Source organism: Budorcas taxicolor, chromosome 9 (assembly GCF_023091745.1).
Source record: "Budorcas taxicolor isolate Tak-1 chromosome 9, Takin1.1, whole genome shotgun sequence".
Classification (NCBI taxonomy): domain Eukaryota; kingdom Metazoa; phylum Chordata; class Mammalia; order Artiodactyla; family Bovidae; genus Budorcas; species Budorcas taxicolor.
This window is the reverse complement of record NC_068918.1, coordinates 31,107,012-31,127,469: the sequence shown is the minus strand read 5'-3', so window position 1 is coordinate 31,127,469 and position 20,458 is coordinate 31,107,012. Positions and strand designations below refer to the sequence as shown.

At 42.6% G+C, this 20,458-nt stretch overlaps 1 protein-coding gene and 1 non-coding gene across 2 annotated transcripts in view; one reads left to right on the top strand and one right to left on the bottom strand.

The window, feature by feature from the left end:
• CDK19 (cyclin dependent kinase 19) overlaps positions 1-185 on the bottom strand; it is a 169,358-nt gene extending 169,173 nt beyond the window's left edge. The window contains exon 1 of the mRNA XM_052645844.1: positions 58-185. Coding sequence (XP_052501804.1) covers positions 58-185 — 128 coding nt within the window. The remainder of the gene's footprint in view (positions 1-57) is intronic.
• Positions 186-13,623: 13,438 nt separating this feature from the next.
• Positions 13,624-13,730, top strand: LOC128053610 (U6 spliceosomal RNA). Its single transcript, XR_008199932.1, has one exon. It is a non-coding gene; the product is annotated as a U6 spliceosomal RNA (small nuclear RNA).
• Positions 13,731-20,458: the final 6,728 nt, after the last annotated feature.

Here is a 20,458-nt window from a genome sequence, read left to right as displayed (position 1 = left end):
AGGTCGCGAGCTGGGCGAGGACCCGAGCAAGCCTTCTCCCCCCGCCCCTGCTCTTACCCATCTTTTCGCCTCGCCTTGTAGACGTGCCCGTAGGTGCCGCGTCCCACTTTGCACCCTTCGTACTCAAACAAATCCTCCACCCGCTCCCGCTCCGCCGCCAGCTTCGCCTTGAAATCATAATCCATTGTCTGCTTTCCCCATAGAGGCACCGGGACGCGGGGGCCGCCGCCGCTCAGTCCCTCCTCCTCCTCCTCCCCCCGCGACCGCCGCTCCACTTCAACAGCCACCTCTCGGGCGCGCGCGCGCGCGTCGCCCGCCGCCCCGCGATTCGCCTTCAGCAAGGGACTTCTCGGCGGCCGCTGCAGCCACCTCCTCCACCTCCTCCTCCTCCTCCGCGGCGGCGGCGGCGGCGGCGGCAGCTCCCGCAGGCACCCCCAGTCCCGCCTCCCCCCTTCATTTCCTTGTTTTGGAACCTGGTGGGCCGCGCCGCGGCTTCCTCGAGCTCATTAACGAATCAGCCCGCCCGCCCCGAAGTTGCGGAGACTCCCGGGAAATGTAGTTCCTTTGCCTCCGAGATGATTGAGTTTTGCGGCCAAAAGAAATACAACTCCCATGCTGACATGGGTCGCTAAAGCCCCGCCTCCAGGAGGCATGCACGCCTGCGCACTGAGGCCGCCCCACCTCAGGTAGCGCTGGACTGCCAGTTCCTGCGAAGGTAGAAAGCGCAAAGTTGCAGTGTGCTTTCTGCGAATCTGTGGGAGCTGGTGGAAAGAAGGCCCTTGTTCTATGTAAGGAAAGTACTCTATTAAAAATGTCCCCGGGCGAGAAGGAGAGCGGAAAGTATTTAACAAGCGCCTTGCCCAGGAGTTTGCTCTAGAGGTTTGCTAGGCAAGGACTGTGGCTAGGGCAGTAGTACTGAAGATTGTTGTTTGTTTTTTATGGCCATTGGCCCGCCTCTTGCCCCGCCCCATCCAACTGCTTATTGGCGAAGAAGAGAGAATGACGTCCTCGTTGATGCGTGGGTATCCCCTGGCTTTGGCTTCTTTCCGGCTCTTGATTGGTAATTGGATGTGCTCGATTCTTCCTGATAGGTTAATCTTTTTTCTTTACGATGCAAAAACCGTATTTCAAAAGCTGAACATTCAGCGGTTTCCTCGTTCTAGCGTCAACCAGAGAACTTTCGCGCCCCAGCAGCAAGTCTTCGTTTTCTTAGCATTCTAATCATGGTTTCTTCCTAGCATATATAGCCAAGGTTTTGGCCATCTGTCTAAGGACAATAAAAGTACCTGCGGGATGCAGCGTTTGAAAACAATCATTTGGGTTGGACTGTTGAGGGGTTTTGTTTTTTTATGATTTTTGCATAATAGTGACGTTTTCCTAGAATGTTCAAGAAAGTCTTGTGCATAAAATGTATCATGTTTGTGATACAATCTTAAACCTGGTTAGTGTTAGAATAGGACAATGGCACCCCACTCCAGTACTCTTGCCTGGAAAATCCCATGGATGGAGGAGCCTGGCAGGCTGCAGTCCATGGGATCGCTAAGTCGGACATGACTGAGCAACTTCACTTTCACTTTTCACTTTCATGCATTGGAGAAGCAAATGGCAACCCACTCCAGTGTTCTTGCCTGGAGAATCCCAGGGAAGGGGGAGCCTGGTGGGCTGCCGTCTCTGGGGTCGCACAGAGTCGGACACGACTGAAGCGACTTAGCAACAGGAGGACTTACATAGAGGAGGAAATAATCAATTCCACCTGAAGTGGCAAGGAAAGTTAATAGTGACCTGCCTGCTAGGTTTTGGAGGAAACCTGGAGGGAGGAGGAAAGAGGACCGTTTATTTATTACAAAGTTTCCTGGGAAACTTACTCAGATCTTGATGTAAATCATGAAATATCTGAGTTTCTGTTGTTTCTCCGCACTATAATAAGTGCTGGAGATACCAGATGAAAACTGGTCTTTTCCATTGGGGACTAAAATGTATTGAAGTAATAAACATGCAAGCAAGTTAAAAACAAACTGGGTGGGTACAAAGAGCAATAGAATAGGAGGGAGGACTTCCAGAGGAGTTAGGATAGGCATCATGAAGGAGGTAGTTTTTTCAGCCAAAATTTGAAGAATCTTATGTGGAGGACAAATGGGGAAGTAAAGAACAGAGAATTATTTCTCACAAAATGGCATATGCATGTATCATGAGAGAACCTAATATATTCTGACAAATGCAACTAGCTTAAACATTACAGATTAATTAAGGCAGGAAAAGGGGATGGTTAAGAAATGACTGGAGAGATAGACAAAAGTTCAGATAATGAAGAGTTATATATAGTAAGTGGAAGCTTTAGATTTCCTCATTCTATATGCAACAGAAAGCCATTGAAGACTTTTAAGCCAAGTTGGGTTGACTCAGGCCATCACTGAGAATGCATTGCAGATCAATTTGTCGGTCTCCCCCATCCAGCTTTCTTCCTTTTCCTTCCAGAAGTATTGATCTCATCAACATTCTGTAATAAACTGATCTCATGTTAATCTCCATCTCAACGTGTATTTCCCCAAGAGCCCAATTTGTGGAATTCCCCATGTGTGCAAGATGATATACCTTAAGGTTATTCATTGAGCGTTGTTTCTACTAGGAAAGGACTGGGAAACAAAAATGTTCATTAGAAGAGGAATGGATAAATTACGGTACATCCAATGGATTATTTTAAGGCCCTAAAAGTATTGTAAAAGCTATGAATGTGCCTCTCCAATTTCTTCCTTGCAAGAAGGCCCCAGCTGCTAAGCTTTGAATCTACCACTGCATTTGCAGTGAGCTCACCATGCCCAACAATTGCTCCTAGCCTATGACTGAACATAGCAGGATACGGAGACAGGTCCATTCCTGCAAGATGCTGGGTTCCTCTGAAAGTGACTCTAGCTTAAAATCTCCCCAGATTTAAGCCTATCCGAAACTTTCTTAGAACTGTGTTGCAGTCTGAGTCACTGCCTGCCCAACCCTCCTTCCTTCCCGCTGTCCTTCACAAGAGCAGATCATCGGGACCTGACAGCTCCTTTAGCTTCCTCCTTTCTCTCTCTCACAGGCATTTCCTCCAATAAGTCTCTTACGGGTCTAATCGTATCTTGATATCATGTGCTTTTCAGAATACCTAAACCATGAGGCAGTTGTTTAGGTAATTAAATGGAAAGACCTCTAATATATATTTTTAAATGAAAAAAAAAAGCAAGAATTAGAAGACTGTCCATAATATGCTAACATTTTTATACAAAGAAAAAAATATATATACTTGCTTATATAGGCATGACTTATCTCTAAAAGGACCACAAGAAACTGATCATGGGAGAAAAAGTGCTTGAGAATCAGAGACAGGAGGGAGAATTTGTACAGCATACCTTTTTGAATTTTGATTCCTGTAATGTCTTTTCAAAAGGTAAATAAAATTTAAATGAAAAATTTAGGAACTTGGCTAAAAAAGGTAGGAGAAAGATAGGATTGTAGCTACCATAGTCAAGACAAGTTCAGAGTTTTGTTTTGTTATTAATTTGTTTTGCATAAGAGGAAGGAACTTCTCATATATTGGAGAAGAGCTAGTAGAGGAAAAAAAGGTGAAACCAATACACTTAACAGCCATCCTGTTTTGCACTTTCAGTATAATATTCAATTAATTACAGGTGATATTCAACACTGTTAAAACAGGGTTTGCATTCAATGATTTTGCCCAACTGTAGCCTAATGTAAACGTTCTGAGCACATTTAAGGTAGGCCAGGCTAAGCCCTAATGTTCAGTGGGATAGGTGTGTTAAATTCATTTTATTTCCAATTTAACAATGGGTTTTTCCAGGACATAATCCCATCGTAAACTGAGGAAGATCTGTAGTAACTTTTCATTTCTATATGATGTGGGAAGCACAATCAAGTGCAGAGGACAAAAGAATCAGTGGGAGTAAGGGCAGGTGGCTTGAGGAAAAAATGACAATTTTTGGCAAGTAAGTGGGGTGAGAATGAGAGCTAACATTTACTGAATCATAAGCTAGCTAATATAATTAATCCTTACAAGTACTCTGTGAGGAAGTTATGCATTATCTCCATTTTACAGATAACAATACTGAGGCTCCAGGAGGATAATTTGTGTGGTTGGTCAGTGATATTATTGAATCCCAGGTATCTAATAAGACAATAGAGGATAAACTGCACTGCCAAGTATTGTTAGTGTACATTGGGCTTTCCTGGTAGCTCAGTTGGTAAAGAATCTACCTGCAATGCAGGAGACCTGGATTCGATCCCTGGGTTGGGAAGATCCCCTGGAGAAGGAAATAGCTACCCACTCCAGTATTCTGGCCTGGAGAATTCCATGGACTGTATAGTCCATGGGGTTACAAACAGTCAGACACAACTGAGCGAATCAAGATTAAATTATCCCGTTGAGACGTTCATCCTGTTGGTCGTTGACTCTACTTTTATATGTTAAAGTTACCATGTCTGTTTTCGTTTCCTTCATATTTAATTGATATCAGTCACTAGGTCCCCCTTCTCAGTGCACAGAAGAGTCATAGGGCTTATGGAAAGTTGTTAGTTGTGTCCAACTCTTTGTAACTCCAAGGACTGTAGCCCACCTGGTTCCTCTGTCCATGGGATTCTCCAGGCAGGAATACTGGACTGGGTTGCCATTTCCTTCTCCAGAGGATCTTCCCAGCCCAAAGATCGAAGCCAGGTCTCCTACATTGCAGGCGGATTCTTTACCATCTGAGCCACCAGGGAAGCCATCTGAGCCATAGGGCTTATGAAATACACAGAATTTATAGTTTCCACTGCCATTGAGATGTTCATTTTCTCAGTATATGTAAGAGGCTTTCCTTGCTTTTGCTGTTTCCACGCAACCAGCAGCAGTTCTCTAGTCAGTCAAGTTTCAGAGTGTTAACTGCTATGTAAATACCTGTTACTCTTCTGTAAGGCATATTTAGTTTACTTAAACATTGATTTAAAGTCTGAGAATAAAGCTTCAAGTTTAAAGGTTAGTGGGGAAACAGATTCTAGACTCTTGAGTACAAAGTCAGTGCCAGGGAAGCTGAAGAAGAGGAATTGGAGGCAATGGGATTAGGAATCAGACCTCTGCCCCTACTGGAATGAGGATGCAGGCCAGATTAACAGAGGGATGCCCATCTGCTGCTGATCCAGTGGAGGAAGAAGTTCATGCCTATGTCACTTTCCTAGCACTCTTCTAACAAATTACGGTAAACTGAGTGGCTTAAAACAAATATTGTCTTGTAACTCTAGAGGCCGGGAGTCTAAAATCAAGGTGTATATAAGGTTGGTACCTTTCAGAGACCCAGAGGGAAAATCTGCTCCACGCCTCTTCTCTTCAATTCTGGTGGTTGGCAGTAATCCTCGACAGCCTTGGCTTGTGGCAGAATAACTTCAATCTCTGCCTCTTTCTTATCATGCCCTTTATTCATTTGTGTCTGTGTCCAGATTCCCCTCTTAAAAGGATATCAGTCATTGGATTATGGCCCAAACCTTAATACAGTATGACTGCATCATAACTTGGATACATCTATAAAGACCTTATTTCCAAAATAAGATCACACTCAGCTTCCAGGTGGCCATGAATTTTGGAGGGGACACTATTTAACCCAGGACACAGCCTGAGTTTTGACTCTGTCTTTGTCTGTCTCTCCATCTGTCCGACTCTTGCAACCCCGTAGATTGTAGCCTGCCAGGCTTCACTGTTCATGGGATTCTCCAGGCAAGAATACTGGAGTGGGTTGCCATTTCCTTCTCCAGGGGATCTTCCCAACACAGGAATCGAACCTGGGTCTCCTGCATTGCAGGCAAACTCTTTACTGATTGAGCTACGAGGGAAGCCCCCATCCTGAAAAGGAGAAAAAAATGGTCCTTGACTACATCACAATCAGTGGGCATGGGAGGGATATTAAAAAGAGCCAGACTGCTGCTGCTGCTGCTAAGTCGCATCAGTCGTGTCTGACTCATAGCAACCCCATGGACTGCAGCCTACCAGGCTCCTCCGTCCATGGGATTTTCCAGCCAAGAGTACTGGAGTGGGGTGCCATTGCCTTCTCCGATCCCCAGACTAGGGTTTTTAATTTACATTTTTTCTTTTAATAAAGGAGAATCTAACTACAAGAATGTTACTAAAACACTCCCTCTTTATCTTTTAGCTGAATCTCTCTATTCTAATAACTAAAACATCATGGTGAATGAATTTGATCCTTAAAGATTAGAATTTTCTGCAGACAGATTACAAAATCTTTTTCATTGTCATTGTTTTAGTAGTTCATGTACAGAAAAATATCAGGTGTCCTCAAATATATGATAACTACAATATGCTACAAAAAAATTAAAGAGTAGGTTAATCAGTCTCACCGTGGATGCTTAATTCATTTTGATTGCTGGGGGGACTTTTTATTCAAAAAATTAAAAATGAAAAAACAAAGAGAATTAAAAATGAATTCCAAGTAGGAAAGAATACATGAAAGACTACATTGGAACCTTATTCATTTCTTTGGCTTACTGTGTTTTCAGGAAAATATAGAAAAAAAGGAAAAGGCCACAAATATGACTTTGCCAGTCATTCTTTAAACTTCTTAGCCCCTCTATAGTATTAATTATTCCCTGACACCAGAAAGGAGCCTGCCCTAAGTTTCCAACAAACAAACAAAAAAATAAATGATAACCACCCAGAAATTAATAAGGCCTAATCACATGCCTATAAGGAATTTGAAAAGTTTTATCTAAACATTACAAAATTGAGTTCATTTGACATAGATAGAGAACTTCAATGAAAGAAAAAAGTGATGGTTTCAACAGTTTGTTCAAGTCAAAAGGTGGGTATGCCCAACTTGCAATGGATTAGTCATGAGGAGAACTGAGCTACAGATCTTGTGTATCAGGTTCTGTGAATATGTGATGGGAATAGTAAGCAAAGTCATGACTTTTTTTTAATGCTTATGCCCTTAGTCATGACCAGATTATAAGCTATGTGAAAGTCAAATTTGAATATGGATGAAATTTCTCTAAACACAGTCTTATCTTAGGGAAATTTGTTGAAGAGATTCACTGAGTTGATTCCTCATGGTTGAAGGCTCAGCTCAGGATCATCTCTTACAAGAAGTCTTCTCCTACCCTGAGACAAGATTGGGTGCCCCTCCATTCATAATGCGGAGAAGGACATGGCAACCCACTCCAGTACTCTTGCCTGGAGAATCCCACGGACGGAGGGGCCTGGTAGGCTGGGTAGGGGCCTGGTCCATGGGGTCATGAAGAGTCAGACACGACTGAGCGACTTCACTTTCACTTTTCACTTTCATGCATTGGAGAAGGAAATGGCAACCCACTCCAGTGTTCTTGCCTGGAGAATCCCAGGGACAGAGGAGCCTGGTGGGCTGCCATCTATGGGGTCGCACAGAGCTGGACACAACTGAAGCAGCTTAGCAGCAGCAGCATTCACGATGATGACATCCTGTGAGACCTCTCTACACTTTGCTTATCTTATGTGTATCATGTTTACATGTCTTTCTTCCCAGATGGGCAATGAGTTTCTCAATGAACCAGGATTAGACTGGTTGCTTTCCACACTCTTAAATTTGATATTTTTTGGTTTTGGTCTAGGTATACAATTCCAAGTTAAAAATTAATTTTCCTCAGAACCATGAAGGTATTACCTATTGTCTAACATTCAGTGGTTCAGATGTGTTATAAGACTGTTTTACCTAACCTTTTTTAAATGTCCTGTTTTTTCCATAGAAATGTCTAGCATGTGGTCTACCTGTAATCTCTCTTGGGTTATTTTTTGGCTGCACCAGGTCTTAATTGCAGCACACGGGGTTGCGGCACATCTTTGTTGAAGCATGTGAACTCACAGTTGTGACCTGTGAGATCTTGTTGCCTAACCAGAGATCAAACTCTGGCCCCTTGCATGGCGGAGCTTTAGCCACTGGACTAGCGGGGAAGTCCCGGTTCTGTAATCTTGAGGATACAATCTTTCACGAGGGTATTTTCAATTCATTTTTCTCTCTTAATCTCTCTGGTATTTTCCTTCCTCTTCTCCAGTACTATCATGTCACTACCCCTTTTTCCCACCCTTTGGCTTTAGACTCTTATTACTTTGCAGACGGATTCTTTTTTTTGTTTCGTTTTAACTTTATTTCATTTTGGCGCTGCTGGGTGCACATTGCTGCATGGGATTTTCTCTAGTTGCAGTGTGCGGGGTTCTCCTTGTGGTGGCTTCTCTTGCTGTGGAGTGCAAGCTTTAGGATGAACAAAATTCAGTAGTTGTAGAGCACAGGCTTAGTTGCCCCAGGGCACGTGGGATCTTCCAGGACCAGGGACTGAACCTGTGTCTTGTGCATTGGGAGACCCATTCTTTACCACTGAGCCACCAGGGAAGTCCCCTGCAGACTGACTCTTAATGCCGCTGATCAGTTGTCTCTTTATCTTCCTCTGTGGAGCTACTTCTTGTTAGGAGGCTTAGCATTTCCCTCTTCTCAGCATAGAGCACTTCTGTTTTTGGCTAAATGTCTGATGCTCTTGATTTGACAATTTTGCCTGTAGGAGGAAAGGCGCTAATAAGGGAGGGTCAGCAGACCTATATGCAATTCTCCAACTAACATCCCAGCTCTTAAGTCTGTTAGTGCACTCCCTTGTATGCCAATTCTAGCAGCCCCAGAACTTCTCAGAGGTTTATGGCAGACCACCTGCATCTCTCTAGCCTTTTAGATGAAGATTCCAGCTTCCTCTATAATATCTGTCAGAATAGTCTTTTAGAAATATTTTTGGGACTTCCCTGGCAGTCCAGTGGTTAGGACTCCTCGATGCCACTGCAGGGAACATGGGGTCAATCCCTGGTAGAGGAACTAAGATCCTGAATGCCTTGAGGCATGGCAAAAAAAAGCAGCGGCTGCGCTTTGCTGGAGCAGCCATGAAGAGATACCCCACACCCAAGGTAAGAGAAACCCAAGCAAGACGGTAGGTGTTGCGAGAGGGCATCAGAGGGCAGACACACTGAAACCATAATCACAGAAAACTAACCAATCTGATCACACAGACCACAGCCTTGTCTAACTCAATGAAACTAAGCCATGCCATGTGAGGCTACCGAAGATGGGGCGGGTCATGGTGGAGAGGTCTGACAGAATGTGGTCCACTGGAAAAGGGAATACCACTTCAGTATTCTTGCCTTGAGAACCCCGTGAACACTATGAAAAGGCAAAATGATAGGATACTGAAAGAGGAACTCCCCAGGTCAGTAGGTGCCCAATATGCTACTGGAGATCCGTGGAGAAATAACTCCAGAAAGAATGAGGGGATGGAGCCAAAGTAAAAACAATACCCAGTTGTGGATGTGACTGGTGATAGAAGCAAGGTCCGATGCTGTAAAGAGCAATATTCCATAGGAACCTGGAATGTGAGGTCCATGAATCAAGGCGAATTGAAAGTGGTCAAACAGGAGATGGCAAGAGCGAACGTCGACATTCTAGGACTCAGCAAACTAAAATGGACTGGAGTGGGTGAATTTAACTCAGATGACCATTATATCTACTACTGTGGGCAGGAATCCCTTAGAAGAAATGGAGTAGCCATCATGGTCAATAAACGAGTCTGAAATGCAGTACTTGGATGCAATCTCAAAAACGACAGAATGCTCTCTGTTCGTTTCCAAGGCAAACCATTCAATATCACGGTGATCCAAACCTATGCCCCAACCAATAACACTGAAGAAGCAGAAGTTGAATGGTTCTGTGAAGACCTACAAGACCTTTTAGAACTAACACCCCCAAAAGATGTCCTTTTCATTATAGGGGACTGGAATGCAAAAACAGGAAGTCGAGAAACACCTGGGGTAACAGACAAATTTGGCCTTGGAATACGGAATGAAGCACGGCAAAGGCTAATAGAGTTTTGCAAGGAGAACGCACTGGTCATAACAAACACCCTCTTCCAACAACACAAGAGAAGAGTCTACATATGGACATTGCCAGATGGTCAACACCGAAATCAGATTGATTATATTATTTGCAGCCAAAGATGGAGAAGCTCTATACAGTCAGCAAAAACAAGACCAGGAGCTGACTATGGCTCAGATCATGAACTCCTTATTACCAAATTCAGACTTAAATTGAAGAAAGTAGCAAAAACCACTAGACCTAATCAAATCCCTTATGATTATACAGTGGAAGTGAGAAATAGATTTAAGGGACTAGATCTGATAGAGTGCCTGAAGAACTATGGAATGAGGTTCGTGACATTATACAGGAGATAGGGATCAAGATCATCCCCATGGAAAAGAAATCCAAAAAAGCAAAATGGCTGTCTGGGGAAGCCTTACAAATTGCAGTGAAAAGAAGAGACGCGAAAGGCAAAGGAGAAAAGGAAAGATATAAGCATCTGAATGCAGAGTTCCAAAGAACAGCAAGGAGAGATAAGAAAGCCTTCCTCATAGATCAGTGCAAAGAAATAGAGGAAAACAACAGAATGGGAAAGACTAGAGATCTCTTCAAGAAAATTAGAGATACTAAGGGAACATTTCATGCAAAGATGGGCTCAATAAAGGACAGAAATGATATGGACCTAACAGAAGCAGAAGATATTAAAAAGAGGTGGCAAGAATACACAGGAGAATTGTACAAAAAAGATCTTCATGACCCAGATAATCACGATGGTGTGATCACTCACCTAGAGCCAGACATCCTGGAATGTGAAGTCAAGTGGGCCTTAGAAAGCATCACTATGAACAAAGCTAGTAGAGGTGATGGAATTCCAGCTGAGCTATTTCAAATCCTGAAAGAGGATGCTGTGAAAGTGCTGTACTCAATATGCCAGCAAATTGGGAAAACTCAGCAGTGGACACAGGACTGGAAAAGGTCAGTTTTCATTCCAATCCCAAAGAAAGGCAATGCTAAAGAATGCCCAAACTACTGCACAATTGCACTCATCTCACACGCTGGTAAAGTAATGCTCTAAATTCTCCAAGCCAGGCTTCACCAATACATGAACCATGAATTTCCAGATGTTCAAGATGGTTTTAGAAAAGGCAGAGGAACCAGAGATCAAATTGCCAACATCCACTGGATCATGGAAAAAACAAGAGAGTTCCAGAAAAACATCTATTTCTGCTTTATTGACTATGCCAAAGTCTTTGACTGTGTGGATCACAAGAAACTGTGGACAATTCTGAAAGAGATGGGAATACCAGACCACCTAACCTGCCTCTTGAGAAACCTATATGCAGGTCAAGAAGCAACAGTTAGAACTGGACATGGAACAACAGACTGGTTCCAAATAGGAAAAGGAGTGCGTCAAGGCTGTATATTGTCACCCTGCTTATTTAACTTCTATGCAGAGTATATCATGAGAAACGCTGGACTGGAAGAAACACAAGCTGGAATCAAGATTGCCGGGAGAAATATCAATAACCTCAGATATGCAGATGACACCACCCTTATGGCAGAAAGTGAAGAGGAACTAAGAAGCATCTTGATGAAAGTGAAAGAGGAGAGTGAAAGAGTTGGCTTCAAGCTCAACATTCAGAAAATGAAGATCATGGCATCTGGTCCCATCACTTCATGGGAAATAGATGGGGAAGCAGTGGAAACAGTGTCAGACTTTATCTTTTTGGGGCTCCAAAATCACTGCAGATGGTGATTGCAGCCATGAAATTAAAAGATGCTTACTCCTTCGAAGGAAAGTTATGACCAACCTAGATAGCATATTCAAAAGCAGAGACATTACTTTGCCAACAAAGGTCCTTCTTGTCAAGGCTATGGTTTTTCCAGTGGTCATGTATGGATGTGAGAGTTGGATGGTAAAGAAAACTGAGCACTGAAGAATTGATGCTTTTGAACTGTGGTGTTGGAGAAGACTCTTGAGAGTCCCTTGGACTGCAAGGAGATCCAACCAGGCCATCCTAAAGGAGATCAGTCCTGGGTGTTCATTGGAAGGACTGATGCTGAATTGAAACTCCAGTACTTTGGCCACCTCATGCGAAGAGTTGACTCATTGGAAAAGACTCTGATGCTGGGAGGTATTGGGGGCAGGAGGAGAAGGGGATGACAGAGGATGAGATGGCTGGATGGCATCACCAACTCAATGGACGTGAATTTGAGTGAACTCCGGGAGATGGTGATGGACAGGGAGGCCTGGTGTGCTGTGATTCATGGGGTCGCAAAGAGTCGGACAGGACTGAGCGACTGAGCTGAACTGAATGGTAACCTGATGTGTATAGGGTAAGTATAGTAAAATGGGGAACAAACTAGCAAGACTTGTTTGTTCACATTCTTCTTAGCATTCCTTTGTCTTCAAGAGATAAGAATGCTTCCTTCCTCCAGATATAGGGAAGGCACCTTTCACAAGAAAGTTTTTTGGCCTGCTTTGTGAGTGGTGGATTGTTCACAATGACCTTCCTACTTCTGCTGTTTTCTCAAACTCCTTCAGGTGAAAATACGCTAAGTGCCATATGTTGAGGTAGTGTATCCTGAGCCTCCTCAGCTTCATAACTAATTACATCCTACAAAGAGCTGTTTGTCAAACAAGGTCACATTCTGAGGTTCTGGTAGACATGAACTTCAAGGGACACAACTCAACTACACCCACCAATATTTCCTACAGGAAGGTATACCCCTTTCTGGAGCTTCTGTGAGTGTTGGCAGCTAAAAGTTCACAGCTCTCCTTTCCCTAGAGTCTACAGAATGACCCTTGACAAAAGGAACTATTTAATCCAAGACAGTAGTTATCCAGAGGCAGCTCACCACCAATGACCAACAGATAGTGTGGTACAAAAAATTGGTCCCCTTGTGGGGCAAGCCATATTCCAGAACTCCCCTTGGAATCAGGTTGACAACTTTTTTCCTACTCATCCTTTTTCCCTCACTCCCTTTCTTTTGAGAGCACAGCCTTAAATAATTCCTGAATCACTTTTCACCTCTCATGATTGGCAAATATTGTTGCTTGATTTTCACTAAAGAAAGGGAAATTGAGTAGTTATACTTTTCTCCAAAATCACTGAGGACAGTGATTGAAACCATGAAATTAAAAGACACTTGCTCCTTGGAAGAAAAGCTTTGTCAAACCTAGACAGTGTATTAAAAAGCAGAGATGTCACTTTGCCAATAAACATCCATATATAGTCAACGCTATGGTTTTTCCAGTAGTCATGTATGGATATGCGAATTGGACCACAAAGAAGGCTGAGCGCCAAAGAACTGATGCTTTTGAACTGTGGTGTTGGAGAAGATTCTTGAGAGTCCCTTGGACTGCAGGGAGATCAAACCAGTCAATCCTAAAAGAAATCAACCCTGCATATTCATCGGATGGACTAATACTGAAGCTCCAATACTTTGGCTACCTGATGCAAAGAGCTGGCTTATTGGAAAAGACCCTGATGTTGGGAGAGATTGAAGGCAGGAGGAGAAGGGGGTGACAGAGGATGAGGTGGCTAGATAGCATCACTGGCTTAATGGACATGAGCTTGAGCAAACTCCAGGAGATAGTGAAAGACAGGTGAACCTGGTGTGCTGCAGTCCATGTCCATTTGCAAAGAGTCAGACATGACTTAGTGACTGAACAACAAAAATACTTTCTCAGAAGCATTCTGGCAATATGAATTTAAAATTTTATTTTGTGCTCGCTTCGGCACCACATATACTAAAATTGGAATGATACAGAGAAGATTAGCATGGCCCCTGAGCAAGGATGACACGCAAATTCGGGAAGCGTTCCATATTTTTATACTAACGCATATATATGGAATTTAGAAAGATGGTAACGATAACCCTGTATGCAAGACAGCAAAAGAGACACAGATGTATAGAACAGTCTTTTGGACTCTGTGGGAGAGGGAGAGGGTGGGATGATTTGGGAGAATGGCATTGAAACATGTATAATATCATATATGAAACGAATCGCCAGTCCAGGTTCGATGCATGATACTGGATGCTTGGGGCTGGTGCCCTGGGATGACCCAGAGGGATGGTATGGGGAGGGAGGAGGGTGGAGGGGTTCAGGATGGGGAACACGTGTATTCCTGTGGCGGATTCATGTTGATGTATGGCAAAACCAATAGAATATTGTAAAGTAATTAACCTCCAATTAAGATAAATAAATTTATATTTTAAATAAATAAAATTTTATTTTATTTATTTACTTTTCGGCCGTGCTGGGTCTTCATTGCTACACACAGGCTTTCTTGGTGGTGGCAAGTGGGAGCTACTCTTTGTGGTGTGTGTAGGCTCCCCATAGCAGTGGCTTCCGTAGCTTTGGAGCATGGGCTCTAGAGTGCACGCTCGGTGGCTGTGGCACACAGCCTTAGTTGCTCCATGGCACGTGGGAGGATCCTCTGGGACCAGGGGTCACACCTGTGTCCCCTGCATTAGCAGGCAGATTCTTAACCACTGGATCCCCAGAGTCCCTAAAATTTTAAATATATATCCCTTTTGACTTAACAATTCTACTTATGAGAACTTTCAAAAAAGTAATCAAGCAACAAGGATTTACTGCATAGCACAGGGAACTGTATTCAGTATCTTATAATAACTTATAATGGAAAATAATCTGAAAAATATATATATATAACACTAAATCACTGTGTTGTACACCTGCAACTAAGACAATATTGTAAATCGACTATACTTCAGTTTTAAAAAGAAGTAATCAGGCAAGCTAGTGTCTTTGGCAGGTGATCAATATATGTAGGCAATGACACTGATCGGTCTTAACAGTTCTAAAATGTTAATTCTTTATTAGTTGAAACTAAGATAAATCAGTAAGAGTATTGGAACATAATAAAGATGAAATGCAAAATTTATTCAACAGGGACGATACCAATTTTATGTCAATGTGAAGATTATTGTGTGTGATCATTTGTTTTTATCATTATGATATGTTTTAGTAAATGTACTAGTTATATCCTTGATGATCTGTTTATCCTAATCTTTCAGAAAGTAGAAGTTTTGCTGTAATGGTACATATCAGACTATTCAGTGTTATAAAATCAGTGTTCTATGGAGAATGAAAAAATAAAGCACTAACCTAAGTGGACAAAAAGAAAATAATGAGGCAGGTGTGCAAAGTTATATGTACAAAGATGTGCATGACCATGGTTTTTATGATAAAAATTAGAAAGTTAATATATGGTTAAATAAATAATAGCACATCCTTTTAGTGGATTATGCCATAGCTGTTTAAAAGAATGGTTTATGGGATTTCTCTGGCAGTTCAAACCCAGTGCTTCCAGTGCAGGGGCATAGGTTTGACTCCTTGTTGGGTAACTAAGATCCCACATGTCTTGGGACATGACCAAAAAAAATAAAATGAAATACTTTTTTAAAATGGTATAAATCTAATTTGTATCACCAGGTCCTCTGTCCATGGAATTCTCCAGGCGAGAACACTGAAGTGGGTTGCCATTCCTTTCTCCAGAGGATCTTCCTGATGCAGGGATCACACCCAGTCTCCTATACTGTAGGCAGGTTCTTTTCCATCTGAGCCACTGTGCTGTGTAGCTAGTCGCTCGGTCGTGTCTGACTCTCTGACCCATGGACTGCACCTCTTCTGTCCATGGGATTCTCCAGGCAATAATCCTGGAGTGGGTTGCCATGCCCTCCTCCAGGCGATCTTCCCAACCCAGGGATCGAACCTAGGTCTGCCACATTGCAGGCAGATTCTTTACTGTCTGAGCCAATAAGGAAACATAATAATAGGAAGGGATGTCCATTCATACTGTGGAGTAAACATCAAACAAGCAAAACTCACAATAGTATATAGACTGTGGGTGATTTGCCATAATGTTTTTCATATAGAGTATCTCTCAAACATTTTTGATCCTGCATTTTTATTTCAAACTGTTAGTAAATTCATAGGAATTCTATGCTAATATTTTCATTTTATTTTTTTTAATTTGTTAATATTTTCATGTTAAAATTGTAGTAAAACATGACATCAACTGGCTTAAGTTCAGAGGTTTTAAGTAAATATATATATATATACACACCTGTATTTTACTGAGAATGAACCTCATGGGAAAAGAAAGTTAATAATATAAATAAGCTGATGAAGAGTTGGTCCCTCTTAGTAGGTACAAAAGAATATTTTCTTCCAGAAAATATTTATTCCTTCTATAGAAATTAGAAGAATTCTGACTGAAGTTTTAGTATCCCTGCCTGTAGCTGATACATAAAATATTCCTCTGATTGTCTAAATTAAGTTTTCTAATATCTCCTACATTGGCAGGTGGACTCTTTACCACTGAGCCAGCAGGAAGGCCCTGTCATAGGCACTTTTTTTTTTTTTTCTTTAACAATCTTGTGAAATAAGATCCCACATTTAGATATGTTAAGTGATTTGCTGACTGTTACACTGTTACTTAGGAGTGGATCTCAGATTCTGATTTGGTTTTGTTTTTGTTTTTTGGCTATGCAGCATGGTTTTCTTCCCCAACCAGGGATTCAGCTTGCACCCTCAGTAGTGAAAGCGCAGAGTCCTAACCACTGGACCACAGGGAATTCCTAGATTCTGATCCTTTTCTTGTTGTTGTTGTTCAGTCACTAAGTCGTGTCTGACTCTTTGCGACCCCATGGACTGCAGCACGCCAGGATTTTCCGTTCTTCACTATCTCCTGAAGTTTGCTCAAACTCATGTCCCCTGAGTCAGTGATTCCATCCAGCTATCTCATCCTTTGTTGAGCCTTTCTCCTCCTGCCCTCAATCTTTCCCAGCATCAGGGTCTTTTCTAGTGAGTCAGCTCTTCGTATTAGGTGGCCAAAGTATTAGAGCTTCAGTTTCAACATCAGTCCTTCTAATGAATATTCCAGGTTGGTTTCCTTTAGGATGGACTGGTTTGATCTTGCAATTTAAACCATGCCTTCTCCATCCTATTATAAACACCTCCAAATTTTATTACTGTTAGAGTCATAAGCAACTATACCTTTGAAGTATTTTTCTAGGGCAGTACTTTTCAAACATTAATGCACAAATGAACCATCTGAAGATCTGACTAAAGTGAAGATTCTGATTCTTGTAGGGCTGGGCATGGGACTAAGATTTACATTTCTATCTGCCCTGCAGGTGGTCCTGATACCAGTGCTGCTGATTGTGGGCCATCCCATCTGAGGCCCAACTGGGTTTGAGTCTCAGTGTGAAACTAGGTGTGTGGTTTCAGCTGTAGTCACTGATTATTTTGTTGGCAATTTTAGAAATGCTGCATGTACTTAATTTCATACTTTTGACATAGTAACTACTTAGTCACCTTTGACATAGTAACTTCTAGGTCACTGCAGGTGTTCAGACACTCTGAAAATTTTCTCCTCAGGTCAGTTCAGTTCAGTCGCTCAGTCGTGTCCGACTCTTTGCGACCCCACGAATTGCAGCATGCCCGGCCTCCCTGTCTATCACCAACTCCCGGAGTTCACTCAGACTCACGTCCATCAAGTCCGTGATGCCATCCAGCCATCTCATCCTCGGTCGTCCCCTTCTCCTCCTGCCCCCAATCCCTCCCAGCATCAGAGTCTTTTCCAATGAGTCAACTCTTCGTATGAGGTGGCCTAAGTACTGGAGTTTCAGCTTTAGCATCAGGAATGGCCAGTACTTTGGCCACCTCATGCAAAGAGTTGACTCACTGGAAAAGACTCTGATGCTGGGAGGGATTGGGGGCAGGAGGAGAAGGGGACGACGGAGGATAAGATGGCTGGATGGCACCACCGACTCGATGGACATTGAGTGAACTCTGGGAGTTGGTGATGGACAGGGAGGCCTGGTGTGCTGCGATTCATGGGGTCACAAAGAATTGGACACGACTGAGCGACTGAACTGAACTGAACTGAAGAGAAAATTTTCAGTGTCTGAACACCTGCAGTGACCTAGTAGTTACTATGTCAAAGGTGACTAAATAGTTACTATGTCAAAAGTATGAAATTAAGTACATGCAGCATTTCTAAAATTGCCAACAAAATAATCAGTGACTACAGCTGAAACCACACACCTAGTTTCACACTGAGACTCAAACCCAACTGGGCCTCAGATGGGATTCAAACCCAGCCAAAACTCAGACTGAAACTTGAATCCACAGTCTGGGACTCAAACCCACTGTCTTTTCTTTTTCTTTTAATTTATTTTTTAATTGGAGGATAATTGGTTTACAATGTTGTGTTGGTTTCTGCCATACAACATGAATCAGCAATAAGTCTACATATTTCCCCTCCCTTGTGGCCCTCCCTCCCACTCTCCACTCCATCCCACCCCTCTAGGTTGTCCCAGACCACTGTGTTGAGCTCCGTGTATTATACAGCAGCTTCCCACTAGCTAGCTATTTTACCATATGGTAATGTCTATGTTTCAATGCTATTCTCTCAGTTTGTCCCACCCTCTACTTCTCCCACTGGGTCCACAAGTTTGTTCTCTATGTCTGCATCTGGAACCCACTGTCTTTTAATTAAAATCACTTACCTGGTGTCTGGACTTGCTGAATCTAAGGTTCTTTATGTCTCAGTGCAGAAGGAATTCAGTGAGAAAGTGATAGGCAAGAAGTAGTTGTGTTAATATAGGACACTTGGGAGGAACATAAGTGGGCAGGCAAGGGGGCTCTGCTCTGAGAACTAAGTGTTAAAGCAGATTTATATAAGGAGATACACATTCCATAGACAGAGTATGGGCTGTCTCGGAAAGTGAGGCCCCAAAATACAGGTGGTTACTTTACATGGGCTGAGTAATTTCATAGGCTAAGGAATGGGAGGATTATTCCATCTATTTTGGAGAAGGGACAGAGATTTCCAGGTATTGGACCACCATCCACTTTTTGTTCTTTTATGGTCAGCCTCAAAACTGCCTTGACACCCGTGGGTGTGTGATTTAGCATGCTTCTGTATTATAATGAACATATATAATGAAGCTCAAGGCCTACTAGAAGTCAAATCTTCCACCATCTTGGGTCTAATCAGTTCTAACCAGTTTATGTCTTATCTTCAACAGCAAAGTTATTTTTTAAAGGTTTTGCCCTGCCCCTTTCCCTCCTGTTTCTCACCTGTGTGCAGTGACTACATACAACTCAGAGAAAACTGGAGCTTTGCTTCCTGTGTATAACAGCCTTTGTGAGGTGATATTACTCTCAAAGCAGACAGTTCTTCAGATAACTAGTGGAGAAATCTAGTTAACTGAAAAACCTCATTTCCTGATCATGTTGGTTAAGTATATTCTTGTCTAAGCCTGCCAGCTTTCTGGATGAATCCAGCACTCATACAGATGACTCATGATACCCTGAACTTCAGTCATTATTATCTTCCCTCCATTTTAGCCATCCTGGCAGTATGGGAGATTAGAGACACAGAATAACCCTCTCTCTCTCTCTCTCTCTCTCTCTCTCTCTCTCTCTCTCTCTCTCTCTCTCTCACACACACACACACACACACACACACACACACAGAAACTGGATAGAACATAAGAAACATCTATTCAAATACACTACTAAACTAGCAAAAGAGTTAAGAAAGGCCAAATGCCAAGTGAAAGCAGGGATTTGGAGAGGTAAACACATAAAAGGAAGATTTTATGGGGGAGTATCTTCTAAATTCTGATGAACTTGAACTAGAGTTCTGATGGTCACGAAGGATGTAGGGACAGGAGACAAATCCAAAATCCTCATCAAGGTAGGGTATCTAATAGGAGATTCTCACAAATACATGCATATATACACATACACAAACTTGGACACCTTACCAGTCTTGACCTTGGCTCTGCATAGAAGGGAAGGAAAAGCTATACTAATAATTTGCAAATACAAGCAGAGATTCATGGCCCAATTAAAACTACCTCCTCTTAAGAGAGAATGCTTCATGACTGTCTCAAGTTTCTGGAACTGTCTTTGTTCCAGACTATCTTTTCAACAGTTTTTATAGTTTTGGAGGATAATGATAATATCTCCCTCTGGAGACAGATTTGCTTACAACCTTGGAAGACAGCCATAATGTCTACCTCTGTGAAAAAAAGGCAGGCGTGTTTTCTGCCCATCATAAAACATCCATGTTCTATAAGTTCAGTGTTCCTTTTCTGTGATGCAACTTACTGCCTGTATAGATGTCACCTAACCCACATTGTGTGCCCTGTGGGAATTGGGATGTGAGGAACCAACACAAATGCTGACACTCTGGCTACTGTTTTTGCTTTGAGTAGTAACCTGTCCTTAGTCTCTGACGCAAGGGTCACATATCTTCTGCTAAAATTCATGCAATTATGGCAGGCTAACTATAGCAGGGTAAAATCTCAACCCTTTCATAGTTCTTAATGTCTGCTGCTGCTAACTTGCTTCAGTCGTGTCCAACTCTGTGCGACCCCATAGATGGCAGCCCACCAGGCTCCCCCATCCCTGGGATTCTCCAGGCAAGATCACCGGAGTGGGTTGCCATTTCCTTCTCCAATGCAGGAAAATGAAAAGTGAAAGTGAAGTCGCTCAGTCGTGTTCGACTCTTAGC